General features: G+C 42.0%; 1 protein-coding gene across 1 annotated transcript; it reads right to left on the bottom strand.

Moving 5' to 3' along the window:
- Positions 1-8,221: 8,221 nt before the first annotated feature.
- On the bottom strand, positions 8,222-16,960 carry DIRAS3 (DIRAS family GTPase 3). Its single transcript, XM_049617035.1, has 2 exons — positions 16,835-16,960; positions 8,222-10,714 (listed from the first exon to the last, which is right to left on the bottom strand). The coding sequence occupies exon 2, from the start codon at positions 10,670-10,672 to the stop codon at positions 10,190-10,192; it is 483 nt and encodes a 160-aa protein (XP_049472992.1). The 5' UTR covers positions 10,673-10,714; positions 16,835-16,960; the 3' UTR covers positions 8,222-10,189.
- Positions 16,961-18,021: the final 1,061 nt, after the last annotated feature.

The raw sequence follows: 18,021 nt of genomic DNA, 5'->3' as shown, positions 1-18,021 counted from the left end.
CCTTGGCCTGTCCTCATGTAGCAGTTCCAAGTCCTTCTGATGACACCATCTTTCTCCACTGTGTTCTGGAGAGATAAGAAGGCTACTAGGGAACTTTCCTTTCTGATTCTCCTAGGAAATTGTTTGGTTTGTTACTAGCATCCGATTCCCCAGGAAACTTTTTCACTTCAGACCTGATGAAGCCAACCACAAAATGACAAGCTTCTGGAAACAATGGAGCGATTGCATTTCCAAGCATGTATTTTTATTTTTGATCTGCACAGAAGAGTCCGTTTCTTATTCTGACTTAAGAACAAAATCCTACCCTCAGATTTGTTTGACTTGGGCTCTCCCTTGGGAGAGTGAATTTGGCAAGCAGAACATGGGGCTTTGCTCTTGGTTATGGTGGTTAGGAGATCAGGACTTTTGGAATCAGGCAAATCTGGGCTTCAGTCCTAGTTCTGCCCCAAACTATCTCTGTGTCGTGAGAAGATATTAACCTTTCCGAGCCTCAATTTCCTTTATAAAATGTGACTTCCTTCACTAACATGTATTTATTTAGCATCTATTAAGTTCCGGACATTGTGCTAGACCTTAGGATACATCAATGAGCAAAAGCCACATATGACCTCATGCTCATAATCTTATACTCTGCTTGGACAATCATTAAAAAGTAATAATGCAAAGGGAATTAACAGGGTGTGATGGAAACTTACAATGGAGATGTAACCCAGTCTGGACAATCAGGGAAGGTTAACTGAGGTAATAGGGTTAAACTGAGTTAGGCAAAGAAGAGATATGAGTAAGTGGGTTCCAAAAAAGAGGAACAGTTTTAGGCCTTCTATTGAGCTATGGTTTAGGGCTAGAGGTGAAGATTCTGTTCTCATAAGAGGTTTGGTGAGACTCTTGGAAAAGCCATGCCACCTTGGGGATGAGGTGACAAAGAGCATAGAATTTGGGACAGGGCAGTTATTTCCACTTCCTCATGAAGCCCTGACATTCTCCAGCATTGGGAACAGCATAGTATGAACTTGGCTTTTGACCTTGCTATTGGGGGATTGAGCCGCCCTGGAAGAACATGGCAAATGCCAAGTGGGACTGACCAGTTTGTGCATAGTTGTAACCCAAGGGGGCTCACAGAAATTCTTGGTGGGAGTGTGGGTGGTGAGTGTTGTATTACCAAATGAGGGCAAGAGTGGGATCTTCCATATAAAATGTTTGCTCATGAGTTTCAGATTATTAAAGGAGTAACACAGGTCTCTCATAGAGTCATAAACAGAAGCAAAAAGTCTAGCACTCAAGTATTTGTTAATGAACTGGTCATGCAGAATATGATTATGTAAACACTTTTATATCATTGGAATGAAAGCATTTAACAAATATCAACTCATGTAACATGTATAGCAACAATATAAGAGTCTATTCATTTTCTATTGTTGTGTAGCAAACTATCACAAACATAGCAGCTTAAAATAATACATATTTTTTATTTCACAATTTCTGTGGGTCAGGAGTCCAGGCACAGCATAACTGGGTCTTCTGCCCAGAGTCTTAACCAGGCTGCAATCAAGTGTCAGCTGGCGTGTTCTCATTTGGAGAGTCATCTGGGGAAGAATCTATTCCTAAGGTAATTCAGGTTGTTGGCAGAATTCATCTCCTTGCATCTGTATCACTGTGGGCCCCAGGTTTTTGCTGGCTGTTGGCTGGAGATTGACCTCAGGTCCTAGAGGCCACCCACAACTTCTGGAGGCTACTCCTAGTTCCTAACCATGTGGGCTTCTCCAACACGGCTCTTTATTTCACTGAGCTCACAAAAAGCTCTAGCCCCAGTCTGTCAAGATAGAGTCCTATGAAATTTAACATAATTACAAGACTGAGATCCCTTTACCCATGTCCTATTCTATTGGTTAGGAGGAAGTCACTGACCCCTTTCTTTGACCCCACTGAGGAAGAGGGGATTCTACAAAACCATGAACACTATGAGATGGGAATCACTGGGGTTCACTTTAGGCATATGCATGTCAACACTGAGGGAGGAACTATTATTATCCTCATTTTGCAAATGAGGAACAAAGGCGCTGGGCCAAATTCACATGATTAGTAAGGAGGAGAGCCTGAGTTCCAATTCAGAAGGACTGACCTCAGAGTCCATGCTCTCGACTATGAAGCTCTGTCACCACACTTGGCTAACGGTCCAGTGTGGATTCCTCTCTTCATAAACTTCAGCAAATTGGTTTTATTTTTTTGTTCTGGTTTTTTACTTTGGATTGTTGCCATATCCCATCTTCAAACAATAATCCCAATAATCTCCTATCTGTGTTACATTTACAGCTTTAAACATACTTCACATAGCCCAGTGATATGAAGAGGTTACTTGTGTCATCATTTTCCAGGTAGAGAAACTGGGGTTTAGAAAGGATAAGTCACAGAACTTCTAGAAGCGAGCTCAGTCAAGAGCCTCTACCTCCCTTCTCCACACCATTCATCAGTTCACCAGTGCCGCTGTGAACACTGCAAGTGAATTACCTCATTAACTTTTTTATTCCTCCAGATAATATTGAAGATGCCCCAATAAGTAAGAAACTTTCCATGTTCTCCAGCCTGAGGTCTTTAACTGGTGGCTGGCAGGCCTGATGTAACTTGACCCAAATAGAATTTATGAACAATTTCTAATTAGTTGCCAATATTTAAGAATTGTTATATTCTTTTAAAAAAATCGGAAAAATTTGGAACACTGGGTCCACATTTCTCAATAGAACTGAGTAGAGGAAGCTCCCTCCCTCTAGACTGGGCATGATCTTCCTCTACACCACCACTTCGACTCCCTCCTTGCTGACTGTGGACCATGAGTTTGAGATCCTCTCATTTTACAGGTGAAAAAAACTGCAGTCCACTGAAGTTTTCAGAGACTGCCAGCTAGCTAAGAATGGCAGAGCTGATGTCAAAGTTAGTACCTCAAGGAGTGCCCTCGCCACCAGGACATGAGGCATTTTGATTCAGGTGGGCATTTTCAAGCAACCATTCCAAACATGTGACAAGCTGCCTTGTCCTCAAATAGCCCAGCCCCATCGCACTACTTAATTCCCATTTCAATTATACTGGGAACGAATATATTTCACAATGTTGAGATCAGGTTGCAGAGAGAAGAAAACATACTGATAGGGGACCACAATTACCAGTAATTTCTCTTTGAATCCCTTTTTCTCTCTCACTCTGTATTAATGACTACCTGTACAAAGAGGTTACATGAGCTTTCAGAGCAAAAGGAGTAAACAGGACATGCATTCATGTGGCAGGCTAGTTACCTCTCACACCTGAGCACAGAGCTTTTAGAAATGGAATTTTTTAGATGTGCTTCTCCTACAAATATCAGGCAAACGTAATCTCCAAGAGTCGAGAGGCAGTGGGTGTTGGGTAGAATGAAAGTTGCATTAACCACAGAGTAAATATCTAGGAGAGGTAGAGAGAGAAGGTAGCATCAATCCAATTCAACTAAGTGGCTGAGGACCTACTATGTGCCGGGCTTTGTGCACAGTGCTTTCACAGGTGTTGTTTGGTTTCATTCACACAACTCACAAGGTTGGGAGCAGCAAAAAAGCAAAGAAGGAGAGACTTAGGATTAGACCCACTTTTGCTGATTCTGGGTTCATCTTGGTGGCACATCAGGTGGATCTGGGAGAGAATCCCAACTCCGGTGACCTCAACTTGGGACTTTAGGTTACTTATTTAACCGTTCTGAGCTTCATCTGTTCCTTGTCTGTTAAATGCCATACATTAGATGCAGGATACATTTATAGTTATTTTCTTTCAGTTAGACCAGAAAGTTCTTCATGGGGATTACCTTAATGTTGAATAAAATTGAAAAAGCACTGAAGTCGGTGTTAGAAAATTTGGATTTTAGCCCCCACTCTGTTCTTTCCTGTTGGGACTCAGAAGAAAATTACCTGGGGTTTTTTTCAATAATTAGAAAAATTATGTGCATGGTATTTTTGTTAAGGTTTTATTTATTTATTTTGAGAGAGACAGAGAGAGCTGGGGAGGGGCAGAGAGAGAGAGAAGGAAAGAGAGAATCCCAGGCAGGCTCCACGCCATCAGCACAGGGCTTGAACCCAGGAACCGTGAGATTATGACCGGAGCCAAAATCAAATGTCCGACACAACTGAGTGAGCCACCCAGGTGCCCCATATACGTGATATTCTAATTCACACTGTATTAAAGTTTATAAAAGTGAAAACTGGCCATTCCTATCTTCAAAGCCAATGTCAATGATCAATTATTTTAATATCCTTTTAGAAGAATTTTCTATTATGTACATACAACCACACAGACACATACCCACATTAACCCTCAAACATGAGCAAATTCAAAATAAATCTTGGAGACATTATGTGATGACTCATATAAACCTCATCATTTTAATAGAGTTGAACCCATATCAAAGGTCATTTAGGTAATTTCCAATCTTTTGTTAATAATAGCAAAAAGCTAATATTTGTGGATTGCTCATAATGTGCCAGGTGGTATTCTAAGTGCTTTGTGTGTATTAACTAATTTAATACAGTCATCCTGGGGAGAAGCTATTACCATCACCCCCACCTTACATTTGAGGAAAACAACACCTTGAGAATGTTTGCTCCACGAATAAGAAGTGGCAGAAATGAGACTCACACCCAGGTAAACTGAACAATGCTATAACATACGTCTCTGTCTACAGTTTTGTGCACGTTTGTCAGAATTGCTGGCAAATGATGGCCCTTGAAAAAAGCAGCACTGCAATCAAATTGCATCTTTTTTTGTGTGTTTATTTATTTATTTTGAGGGACAGAGACAGAGCATGAGCAGGGGAAGAGCAGAAAGAAAGACACAGAATCCGAAACAGGCTCCAGGCTCCGAGCTGTCAGCACAGAGCCGGACGCGGGGCTCGAACTCACAAACCGTGAGATCATGACCTGAGCTGAAGCCGGACGCTCAGCCGACTGAGCCACCCAGGCACCCCCAAATTGCATCTTTAAAAGGTCAATATGATAGCAGGGTGGGGAATGCACCCACTTACAGTACCAGTCACACTGTGCTGTACATTTTTATCTTCCTCCCTATCTCATTTGTTGGATTACAAGCTTCTTTTTTAAATTCTTTTTAATGTTTATTTATTTTTGAGAGAGAGAGAAAGACAGAGTGCAAGTGGGAGAGACCAGAGAGAGAGGGAGACACAGAATCTGAAGCAGGCTCCGGGCTCCACACTGTCAACACAGAGCCCAACATGGGGCTCGAACCCACGAACCATGAGATCATAACCTGAGCCGAGGTCGGACACTTAACTGACTGAGCTACCCAGGCGCCCCGGATTATCAGCTTCTTGAAGGCAGGGCCTCTGTCCACCAGGGCTTGGCACAGGGCCAGCATATTGCCAACTCTTAATAACATTTGTGAATGATTACTGAAAAACAGGGAAGCCTTCAATGGGAGTGGCCTTCGGTGTTTGGGCTGGATTTGAAAGGGTGAATAAAATTTTGGTGGGCTAATAATGGAAGAAAAAGTACCTTGTGTGAAGAAAACAGTAAAAGAACAACTACACAGGGTGTTTGGTGGAACAGCAAATCATCCAGGCTGGTTGGGGAAAGGGTGTGTGGCTGTGATGTGCTCACATTACCGGAAAGGAAATTTGGAGGTAGAAAGGGAATTCTAATGCTATTCAGAGTTTGTGAGATCTCTTCCAGGCCACGTTTATGAAGCTGGAGGACAAAATGGATGAGCATCTATGAATACACCCACATACACCCATAATACTATTGCCAAAGAGTTAAATTTATTGAGTCTCAGTTTACAATATTGTACTGCCCCTACACCACATTTCTTTTCTCCACTTTTCCACTTCTCAGTGTCACATGGATGGCAGGTCGGTCAGTATCGGTAGCCCGGGAAAACATCATAGCAATGCAGTGGGCATATTTTCAGTTTTCATTTATTTTAGTCCTCACACACTCACTGAATTCACTGTCTGACGTATTTATTTTCCCAAGCTCTGGGCCTTTGGACCCAGGTTTATAAATGTAGCTTATAGAGATGTACTATCCAAATTAATTTACAAGCACACATACCTCTCAGTGGATTTTGTTACGTTTCTGTTAATCTTGGATTTCATGAAGTTACTTAGACATCTGACAGCACATATTATTTTATATACAGGCTAACATTTTTTCGACACTTGATCATTGATCCTGGTTATGTGTGTGATCAAATTCAAATTAGAAATTAGTTCTGATAGCCAGTCTGAACATACATCAGCACTGACTAGGAGGAATATAATGTAGGCCACAAAGACGAGCCACAAAAATACTTAAATATTCTGGCAGCCACATTTATAGAGGTGGAAAGCAACACCAAAATAATTTGAATAATACATGTCATTTAACCCACCATATCTAAAATATTAGCATTTCAGCATGTAATAAATATTAAAAAAGTATGAGCTATCCTACGTTCACTCCTTCTGTAGTTGAATCCAGGGTACATTTACACTTGTACATCTCACTTGGGACTAGCCACATTTCAAGTGCAGACATCACATGAGGCCAGAGGTTGCTATGTTGGACAGGACAAAAATGGAACTTACAGATTCTAGCTCCTTTGAAGAACACTATTAGCTCAAAGAATGGTTAGAATGGCTTATAGCCTCCTTGCTCCCATCTAAGGGTAATATGTAAAGTTTCTCACTTATGATTTTTTAGAAGAGACCTAAGAGATGACCATGTCCCCAGTTTTTTATTATGGTCAAGGAAGCTGAGACTCATGAAGGTGCGGGTGGGCTGGGGGAGGACTAGACCATTGGCTTGCACTGTTTCACACCTCAGCCCCGCTCCTGGCAGCTGGAGAGGGAGGCTCAGCTCCCCGCCAGCCACCTGCTGACAACCCTGGAAGGGGACTGAGAGCATTAGCTCCCTGCTCAGCCCCATGGACATCACCCTGCCAGCGGCGAAAGGATGGGGGCATCTGTTGCTCTGGGATAGATGATTATTCGCTCCTTGCTCTGTCCTGTTGTCCTGCACCAGGAGAGGACGTCAGAACACTACCATCTGCTTCCACAGGGCAGGGTATTGTGAGGTGGAAGACCAGCTCTCCCTGGGGGGAGGAGGAAGAGCAGGGGTTTGGCTGCTGGTGTTGGATATTCAGGTACGTATTACCAAAAAGATTTTCTATTATTAAACCACTCTTTTTCCAGTGCTTTGGCTAGGGAAAGAAAATGTGCCCTTTTTGGTCTGTGCCTGTTGGTAGCTTTGACCTAGATGCATTCTACAGTGCATGAATGGAGACAATAAGAAAACTCAGAGAAATCACCGTCACGTCGTTTCTTACATCCCCAGGTTCCTAGGCCATTCACTTCTTTCCATCTTTAAATATTTTCCTTTTCTTGTTTATTGTGTTATGTCCAGGGATACTTTAGTGCAGAAGAATAGGGGAGTTACTCTACCTTGGCTGGAACCAGAAATCTGCTAACTGTCAGCAACACTTTCTAATCCTCATCTTATTCTATTTAAAAAATTTTTTTTGCTATGATAGAGTACACGCTTTCCCTTGAAACTCATTTCTCCTTCAACATTTATTACTGTAATTGTGAATTTCCTCCTATTTTTTGGTCATTTTTAAAGTTTTATTTATTTCTTTTGAGAGAGAGAGAGAGAGAGAGAGAACCAGTGGCAGAGGGGCACAGAGGGGGGATGCAGGATCTGAAGCAGGCTCTGTGCTGACAGCAGAGAGCCCAATGTGGGGCTCAAACTCACAAACCATGAGATCATGACCTGAGCCCAAGTCCTACGCTTAAACAACTGAGCCACATAGGCGTCCCTCTTTTGGTCACTTCTAAGTGTCCTTTGTAGTTTCCTCTAGGTCAGTAGCTTTCTAGGGTGCTTGTGTTCCCTTAGGATTCTGTCCTAAATCCTTTTATCTTGCCTTTTTTTCCCTCCATAGTCTTACCACCAGCTGTATGCTGAAAACTCATCATCTCCAGCCACCAATCCCAGTCTAATTCCCACTGGAAAGCTCCACCTGACTATCCTAGCAACCATCTTATCCAAAATATAACTTATTATCTTCTTGTGCATGTGCAAATAGATCTTCCCTCAAATCTGCCTTCTGTTTATGATTACTTTTCAACAGTGTGCTTTTTCCCTAAAAATCAAGCTATAAGAAGCTACTTTTTTTTTTAACGTTTGTTTATTTTTAAGAGAGAGAGAGACAGAGATGAGCGGGAGACACACAGAGAGAGAGGGAGACACGCAGAGAGAGAGGGGGACACAGAATGTGAAGCAGGCTCCGGGCTCTGAGCTGTCAGCACAGAGCTGGACACAGGGCTCAAACTCACAAGCCGTGAGATCATAACCTGAGCCGAAGTTGGACGCTTAACTGACTGAGCTACCCAGGCGCTCCTGTAAGAAGCTACTTTTAAAAACACATAAATCATTCAATAATAAATATATCATGGGGAAAAAAATTTACCAGATTAAGAACCTCCTTTCCCCAACTAAAAATAAAGACATTCAAAAGGATATGTATAGTATTCACTCAAAAAAAAATCATGTTCAGGTATAAAATTAATTTTTTTATTTAAAAAAATTTTTTTTAATTAAAAAAATTTTTTTTATTTATTTTTGAGACAGAGAGATACAGAGCATGAGCAGGGGAAGGGCAGAGAGAGGGAGACAGAATCTGAAGTAGGCTCTAGGCTCTGAGCTGTCAGCACAGAGCTGGACACGGGGCTTGAACTCACAGACTGTGAGATCATGACCTGAGCTGAAGTTGGACGCCCAGCCGGCTGAGCCACCCAGGTGCCTCTAAAATTAATCTTTTTAAAATAACTCCCTTAAGGAGGAACTTCTCAAATTTCACATTCCACCATTTCCCCTACCCTCCTTCCCCCTCCCCACTCCCTACATCTAGCATTTCTTGAGGGAAGACTTTTGAAGCAGCCAAAGGCTGCTTTTTGCCACCTTTTTATCTCCGGGACAGCAACAGAGTGAGCATCCTCTTCAGAGGTGCCTGGAGTTCCTTTGGATGTCAGTCCTGGAAAGGTTATGGATATAAACCAGCTCTGCATGGTGGGGACTCCTTAACTGCACCCCTGCCCCCACTGGCTAATTTCAAGAGGGAATAAGCTTCCCTGTGTAAAATTCTTATTAGAAACCGTCCCCAGATGTGGTTGAAATTTCAATGCAATGGATATTTTTGCTGCCCAGTGAAAAAGAAATTATAAAGCTTGCAGGAAAAGCCTTAAGTCAAAAAAACTGCTATGTGGAATACCCAAACATTTTTAAATGACTTAGGAAATAACTAGCACATATTTAGTAAGCAAGTTCCATTTTCACTATTTTCTCTCCCTGACCCCCAATGCTCAGCCATAGATTATCCATTTATTTATCTTGTTTAACATATCTGTCTAAAAGCTATCTGCCACAGCTTTTGTTGCAAAAATACATTTTTTAAACAATTAAGTATACAATGGGGACTTTACAGGACTTGAAATGTTTAAAAATAACATGCGATAGAGTTACGCGAAGAGCAGTGGCCTCTTCAATTCATTTCAGCATTTCATTCTCTTTTTCAAACATTAATCTCTATAGTCTATCCAAGTGGTCTTTATTTATTTATTTATTTTGAATTTTTTTTTAACGTTTATTTATTTTTGAGAGAGAGAGAGACAGAGCATGAATGGGGGAGGGGCAGAGAGAGAGGGAGACACAGAATCGGAAGCAGGCTCCAGGCTCTGAGCCATCAGTCCAGAGCCCCGAAGCAGGGCTCGAACTCGCGGACCGCGAGATCGTGACCTGAGCTGAAGTCCGACGCTTAACCGACTGAGCCACCCAGGCGCCCCCCAAGTGGTCTTTAAATGCATCGTTCTCCTTTTTTTCCTCCTCCTCCAATGTTTCAACCATTTAACAGTGACAGGTTACACCGGGACGGGTCCATGTTTCCGCACACTCTAGAAGTTCGGGATCCTAACACCCAGAACTCACGTGATGATGTATTTACGTAGCAGCTTCTCGGGGGTCTTGGGCATCTGGGATTTCTTCTCAGGATGGTGGAGGTAGGTGGCAGGATGCTTCTCGTGCTTCAGCAGTATGTGAAACAGCTCCTGCACACCGATAGCCGTCTGGACGGAGGCCCCTAGGAACGGGCAATTCCACTCCAAGGCGCAGGCAGCGCGGTCCCTCACCAGTCAGCTCCCAGCCGCTTTCATTGCGTTGGCTGCACACCAGTAGATAGAATACTTATTCAAGTTGTTGCTTTTGACTTTGCGGAACAGCTCACCGAAGGGCTTCAGCTCCTCCACGGTTTGCTTCTTGGTGACTGAATACACCAGGATGAAGGCAATGGCGAGGCGCTGGAGATCCAGGTAGCGGTGGCCATGGGCGGTGTCGGTGAAGTGCAGAGCCCCAAGGCTGGGTCTGCAGCTCAGCACCTGGCGATAGGTCTTCTCAATGACTGGCAGATACACATTGGGAAAGCCGCACGCTCCGCCCTCTGCACCAGCGCACTCTTGCACACGCCATACGAACCATGCGCCACGATGCCATAAGCCCTGCTCTTGCTCTGGGGGCACGAAAAGAATGTGTGACAAGCAGGGCGGGCAGAGGACACAGCCACTGAACCAGCAGTTCTGAATCAGCAGTTTCTTGAAGCCAAAGCACTTATTGTTCATCGCAGGGAATTGGTGGGCAGACGCGTGCACAAATTCTTGGCACTTACCCAGCAGCAAAAGATGGTTAGGGAGGAAGAAAGGAAGAGAGAAAGATGGGGTTTAGAACCTGGAAGACTCCCCGTGTGTCTCCTTCGCTAGCTATTACCTGGGGACACTTGGCAGGTTCTCAGCTCGCTCCCCCAATCCCACCTCCTTCCCTCCACTGAGGCAGAGCCAGGCTCATTGCCCACCCATGGTAATCACAAAAGGCGGTATGGGCAGTGAGGAAGAGAGAGAGGGAGCGGGAGGGAGAGGGAGAGAGAGGGAGAGAGAGAGAGAGAGAGGGAGGGAGGAAGGGAGGGAGGGAGGGAGAGAGAGGGAGAGAGAGAGAGAGCGAGCGAGGGAGAGGGAGAGAGAGAGGGAGAGAGAGAGGGAGAGAGAGAGGGAGAGAGAGAGGGAGAGAGAGAGGGAGAGAGACAGAGGGAGACAGAGGGAGAGAGAGAAGGAGGTGGGGGAGGGGAGAGGCAACAGGGAGAGAGAGAGGGAGAGAGGCAGAAAGGCGTTGGCCTTTCGTCAATTGCTATTGCTTGGAGACCTCAAGGACCCGATTCAGTAATAATGGGGGTAAGGAGGGTGTCCAAGGAGCCAGGATGCTCCACTCTGGTGCCAGTATAGACCCATTGCCTACAACAACTGTCCTCAGAAGGTCGAGGGACAGATACCCACTTCCCGGACAAGTAGGCCTCCAGCTCTCACGCGCAACAGCCCAAACTGGTTTACCCACCTTGTCTCTTGGCGTGCTGGGGTGGGGGTGGGAAGGCGGAGGGGAATACAGCTTTTACCTCTCTCCAAGGCACCACCAAGTGTGCACGCGGGCAAATTAACTGCTTCTAGAATCAGTGGTGGCGCGGGTAGGGGCAGTGGCAACAGCAAAGACCAATCACAGCCTCCCCTAGCAGGTGGATACAACCCATGTGCTGAGCCCATTAAGTGCTTGAACACTGCAGCGCAGCGCCACCCAGAGATGGAGGGCGCAGGCTTGGAGATTGTACTTGCTCATATGCAGAGGGAGGGCCAGCGGGGCGGTGTGCCTACATCTCCTACAGAAGAGGAACTGTGCGCACAGCCACAGCCCAGGGGTGGAGGTTGGGGAGAGGGGGATGAGGGAGAGACCCTGGGTTCACAGGCCCTGGCACATGCGGATGGGTAGGCTTACAGGATTTCCACTTTTAGTTCCCTGCAGGCATCTTTAACCACTTCTATGCCCTTTGGCTACTGTAGGTTTGCCTTGCCCAAGCCTCACTGCCTTCAGTTCACTACAGAATGACCAGCTAGAATCCTTTCCACCACCAGGACCAGGTGCTTCGTGGTGCCTCAAACACTTTGCTCAGTAAGCATTTCTCCAACACAAAACCTGATTTTTGTCCATCCAGAAAGTCCAACTAACACATGTTATAAGAGACTTCAGAAGCTGCCTCCTGGTAGGATTACCTGTGGTTTGGAAGTTCTATGTAAGAACGTTGAGGGATGTCCTCTAAACCCAGTGATCTTAAGCAGCAGCTATGACATTTCTTACCACTGCTTATACAATAGGTTTCATTTGATCACTACCACAAAAGCTTCCTAAGAAAATCGGGGCAGGGATGTGGGCAGCCTCTAGAAGCAGACAGCCAACAAGAAAACATGGACCTCTGGCTTACAACTGTTTCCAGTTGGAGTTTACCAACAACCCAAATGCACTTGAAAGCAGATTGTTCTCTAGAAACTGCACAGAAGACCACAGACCAGTCAACACCTTGATTTTATCCTTGATTAAGCAGAGAGCATCCAGACTTCTGACCTACAAGAATGTGAGTTCTGTAGTTGAGCATTATTTTAAGCCAGAAAGTTTGTAGTAATTTGTTAGGCAAAAGAAATTTGTAATTTGTTTACATATTTGTTTCTTATTTGCCAAAGAAGGACTAATGTAGCAGGTAAAATTACTTGTTCAAGGTTACAGGGCTCATAAATGATACACATAGGCCCAAACCTACTTTTCCTAGTTTTAGTTTTATTCTTTTTCTGGTGCTAACATTCTATGTCATTAATCTGATATGCTATTTCTTGCTCATTAGTAAAAAAAATTTCCATAGCTTTTTAATTTTTACCCAAAAGTACATCCATGTTGGAGAGATCAAGGGCACATGCTTTAGCATCAGAGAATTTGGTTTAGAATGCTTATGCGTTTTTTCCCTTTTTTCTTCTTTTGAATACACCTTAATATGCCTTTGAGCTATGTAATCTTGGAAAAATTACTTTTAGGTAGAATAGGAACAAATGCCTACGAAAAAGAATTGTGGGGAAGATTTAAGGAGCTACTGCAGAAGAATATCCACACATCCAGTCTTTCAGCATTTTAAAAATGGCTTTTGGAAGTGTCGTGACCTTTTTATTTAATCCAAAGGAAAGCAGATTTCGCTTTGGAAAACATAGCAGGTTTCAGGGAGAAATAAGTTGGAGGAGGGCGGAAGAACTCAGGGGAAGGAAGAATTAGGGTGAGAATGGCAAGCCATAATGAAATTGTTGTTCATTTTTCCTAAACCACAAAACTTACTCTGCCTATTGTAATTAGAGCAACCGAAAAGTCTTTGGGAATGAAAAAAGACTAGAAAAGAGGCTCTTGAAAGCACCGATGTAGATGAATGAAGGTGACTCTGGAGGCCTCACACGCAAGAATGACAGAGAGAGAAAGAGAAAAAGAGAAAGAAAAAAGAGAAAGAGGGAGAAAGAGAGAGAAAAAAAGATAGACACACACAGAAAAACTGGGAGAATGAGTGGTGGAGAGCTATATATCCCAAAGCCAAAAACTTTAAATGCTAGAAAGGTCAAATTAAAAAATTATGAAATAGGGGCGCCTGGGTGGCGCAGTCGGTTAAGCGTCCGACTTCAGCCAGGTCACGATCTCGCGGTCCGTGAGTTCGAGCCCCGCGTCGGGCTCTGGGCTGATGGCTCAGAGCCTGGAGCCTGTTTCCGATTCTGTGTCTCCCTCTCTCTGCCCCTCCCCCGTTCATGCTCTGTCTGTCTCTCTCTGTCCCAAAAATAAATAAAAAACGTTGAAAAAAAAAATTTAAAGAAAAAAATTATGAAATAGAATTCATGAGGAATAATGAACATAAGAAACCGTAGCTCCTATATCCAAATCAAGGTTTCTACCTCAAAGCCAGTATAAAATATATTACCTTAATAAAGAGACCCAGCCCAGGGAACCAACATTGCACTGGGCCAAAGATTCAAAGGAATAGACCAGACTAGAGTTCTGGAGCTAATTAGGATCCAAAGTTTGGAGATAGAGCAGAAAGAGAGACAATTAAGTGAAACCAAGACAGAGATGAGTCAGATATTGGAATAACATTTCAAGGATTTTAAAGCCATCATAGGAATTCTTCAATAATCACTTATAAATTTTCTTGAGGCAAATAAAAATTTAAAAATTCAGCAAAGAAATAAAATGTATATAAAGGATCTAAATGGAAATTATAGAACTGAAAAATACAATAATAGAAATTGTAAAAATTTCCTGAATGAGCTCCATAGTAGAATGGAAATGACAGAGAATGGAATCATTCAACTTGAATATAAAGTAATAAAATTTATTCAGTGTAAACGACAGAAAAATCACCTGGGAAAAAATAAATAGAGTCTCAAGGACCTATGGGACAGGAACCCATATTCCAACATTTGTATTATCAGAGTCCTAGAAGGAGAGGAGACACAGAATAGATCTGAATGAGTATTGGGAAAAAATATGACTGAAAACTTCCCAAATTTGGTGAAAGATACAAACCTACCGTTCCAAGAAGATGAAGTAATTTATCAGGATAACTCCAGGGGAATCCATGCCAAGACACATAATTAAATTCTGAAAGCTTAACACAATGAAAAACTCTTGAAAACAGCTAAAAAGAAACAACATATTTCCTATAAAGAAACCTAATTCATTTGACAGCAGAGATCTCATTGGAAACCACAGACGGCAGAGGAAATGGCAGGACATTTTTCAGGTGCTGAAAGAAGAGAAAGGTTGGGGCATTGGGTGGCTCAGTCGTTTAAGCATCTGACTTTTGCTCAGGTCATGATCTCAGGGTTCGTGGATTCGAGCCCCGTGTCCAGCTCTGTGCTGACAGTGCAGAGCCTGGAGCCTGCTTCGGACTCTGTGTCTCCCTCTCTCTCTGCCCCTCCCCCACTTATTCTCTATCTCTCTCTCTCAAAAATAAAAACATTAAAAAAAAAAAAAAAAGGAAAGAAAGAAAAGAAAGGTCAACTGCAAATTGCTCCTTCAAGAGCAAAGAGGAAATAAAGAAATGTTCAGATGAGGAAAGGCTAAGATAAAAAATTTTTTTTGATAATTTGTTGCTAACAAACTTGCCCTTTAAAAAATGGCTAAAGGAAGTTTTCCAAACAGAAAAATGATAATGGAGAACAATTTGGAATTTTAGAAAGGAAAGTAGAATATTAGAATAGGTAAAAATGGGGGTAATTATAATAATATACCCTTGTCATGAGTTTTTACAATATTTGATGATTGAAACAAAAATCATAATATCTGATACTTGAGGTAATAGTATTAAACACTGGGGAAGGCAAAGAGACCTAAATAGAGGTAAGGTTTCCATACTTCACTCGAAGTGGTAAAATATTGATAGCAACATGTTGTGATAAGTCACATATGCATATTGTAATACCTAGAACAACAATTTTTATATAAAGAGATACACTCAAATACTCTAAAAGTAAATTAAGATGGAATTCTGGAAAATGTAGCTTACAAGAAGGTGAGAAAAAAGAAACAGAAAAACCAGAAAACAAATGATAAAATGGCATACTTAAGCTCAAATATATCAAGAATTACCTTATATATAAGTGATGTAAATACACCAATTAAAAAAGCAGATTAGTAGAGTGGATTAAAACAAACAAACCAAAAAAAAAAAAAAAAACATAAGCCAATTATATGGTGTTTGGAGAAGAAATTCACTTCACACTTAATGACAAAAGTGGATTGAAAGTAAAAGGATGTTTTTACATAGTAACACAGCTTAAATGGAAACCAAAATTAAAAATACAGTATTATTTAAAATTGCTATAAAGAAAATGAAATACTATGTAGATACTTAATAAAACACATCAAGGATTTGAATGCTGAAAATTACAAAGTGCTAATAACAGAAATCAAATTAAATAGATGGAGATATAATATGTTCATGTATTAGAAGATTCAACTTAGTAAAGATGTCAGTCCCCTCCAAACCGATTTCTAGGTTTAATGGAATTCTTGCCAAAATCCCCAGTAAAGTTTTTTGTAGACATAGACAAGCTTATCCTAAAATTTATATGGAAAGTACCTAGAATAGCTAACACTCTCTTGAAAAAGAGGTATAAAGTGAGAAGAATCACTCTATTTGATATTAAATCTTATTATATAGCCACAGTAATTATGACAGTGTAATATTGGCAGAGAGATAGATATATAAATCAATGGAACAGAATAGAGAACCCAGGAATAGGCTCACACAAATATGTTAAGCTGTGTTTTTTTTGACAAAGGCACAAAAGCAATTCAATACAGAAGGATGGTCTTTTCTGTAAATGGTGCTGAGCAATTGGACATCCATGGACAAAAACACATAAGCAAACAAATTCCAGTCTAAATCTCTCACCTTATAAAGTTAATTTAAAATGGATAAGAGAACTTATATATAACATGTAAAGTTAAAAAGTTTCCAGGAAAAAAAAGAAAATCTTTGGAATAGATCTTGACTGTGGTTATAGATACACAAACCTACATATATGATAAAATTCCATAGAATTAAATACATAAATGACTACAAGTAAAACTGGGGAAATCTGAATAAGAGCTGTGGATTGTATCGATGTTAATAACCTGTTCATAATATTGACTACAGTTTTTCAAGGTGTTTAGCATTGAGAGAAACTAAGTCAAAGTTACTCAGGGTCTCTATTATTTCTTATAACTGCATGTGAATCTTCAATTAGCTCAAAGTAAAAAACATTAATTTTAAGAAGCACTTGTAAAAAAACCAGAAGCAACGCAACTCTCACGGCTCCCGATTAAAGCCCAAACTCTTTAGTTTCATATTCCCAGCTCCCTGCAAACAGACCCCCAAATTCCCCTTCAAATCTTACCTTCCCCGAGCCTTCTGCACACACTGACTTCACTGGATATTCTTGGGAGTTCCGTGTGTCTGCTTCTCCAGTCAGCTCTTCCCCCAACCCAGGCCCCTTATCCACATGCCCCAGTTCCACTCCTCTTCAAGGTTCACTCCCAACTGGAAGGAATCTCTCCGAGTTCCCAGGCACCTTTTCACCTTGTATTAAAGCTTTGTAGGTACTTTTTTCTATTTCCCACAAAGCTATTAGCTTTTCTCTGACAGGGCTGAGATTCATTAACTCTGATTTCCTCACAGGGGCTAGTAAGCACTAGTGGGTAGCTCTGAGGCAACCAGTATGCTATGGGGTAACATAGATTCCATCAAGGGGGTGTGGAAGAGCCTAATTGCTCTCCAGCCCTGTTTCCACTACCTCTCTACAGGGTAGCCTTTAACTCTATCCTCAATATCCTCAACTGATAATAGGGGCAGTACATAGCAAGTGTTGACATGTTAAAAAGCACCTTTCTCAACCACCTGGCACCGAGTAGACACTCAGAAAACGCAGCTGGAGTTTGGGGACCTGGTGTCCAGTTCCTGTTTGCTCACGTAGTAGTTGTAGGGACTTGGCCAAACCATTTGTTTTCCTTTTACATCGTTTCCTCACCTGTAAAATGGGGACAAAAGTAATTATGTTTGAGGTAAAACTAATAGACTTATTCGTGTAAAATTCAAGCAGGGTATTGCTTGTAGAATGTGAATGAGCTAACATTCATCCGAGTGTTAGCCATGACACAGGCATTGCTTGAATAATTTTACATGTGTTAACTCATTTAGAACTTACTCTGAGTCTATAAAGTGGAGATAATTTTATGTCCATTTTATAAATGAGGAGACCAGGCATAAAGAGATTAAGTGGTTAATCTTAGGCTGGGAAATCTGGCTAGTTCCAGGGCTTGTGCATTTTACACCATGCTACCTTTTTAGCAGAGAGAGGTGGTGATGTTTGGAACCCTCACAACTGGAATTTTAGAAGTCTTTTTTCTTCCAGTTTCTTTCTAGGCTCCTCCCCTCTTTAAGCTCTGTAGAAAACTAATGGCAGTTGTGTTCCCCATTCTTCACAAAGACATAGTATCTTTACAACTTTGATTTCCAGGATTGGGGTTACTTCAGAATCCCTTCCCTTACCCCATGTAAGCATCTTTTCCCATCCCTACAACTTCT

Source organism: Panthera uncia (genome assembly GCF_023721935.1).
Source record: "Panthera uncia isolate 11264 chromosome C1 unlocalized genomic scaffold, Puncia_PCG_1.0 HiC_scaffold_4, whole genome shotgun sequence".
Classification (NCBI taxonomy): domain Eukaryota; kingdom Metazoa; phylum Chordata; class Mammalia; order Carnivora; family Felidae; genus Panthera; species Panthera uncia.
The sequence above is the reverse complement of the archived record's forward strand: the minus strand, read 5'-3'. Positions and strand labels throughout refer to the sequence as shown.

Bases quoted from the DNA above. Each gene is read 5' to 3' on its own strand.
- DIRAS3 (XM_049617035.1), bottom strand. From the start codon at position 10,672: ATGAACAATAAGTGCTTTGGCTTCAAGAAACTGCTGATTCAGAACTGC.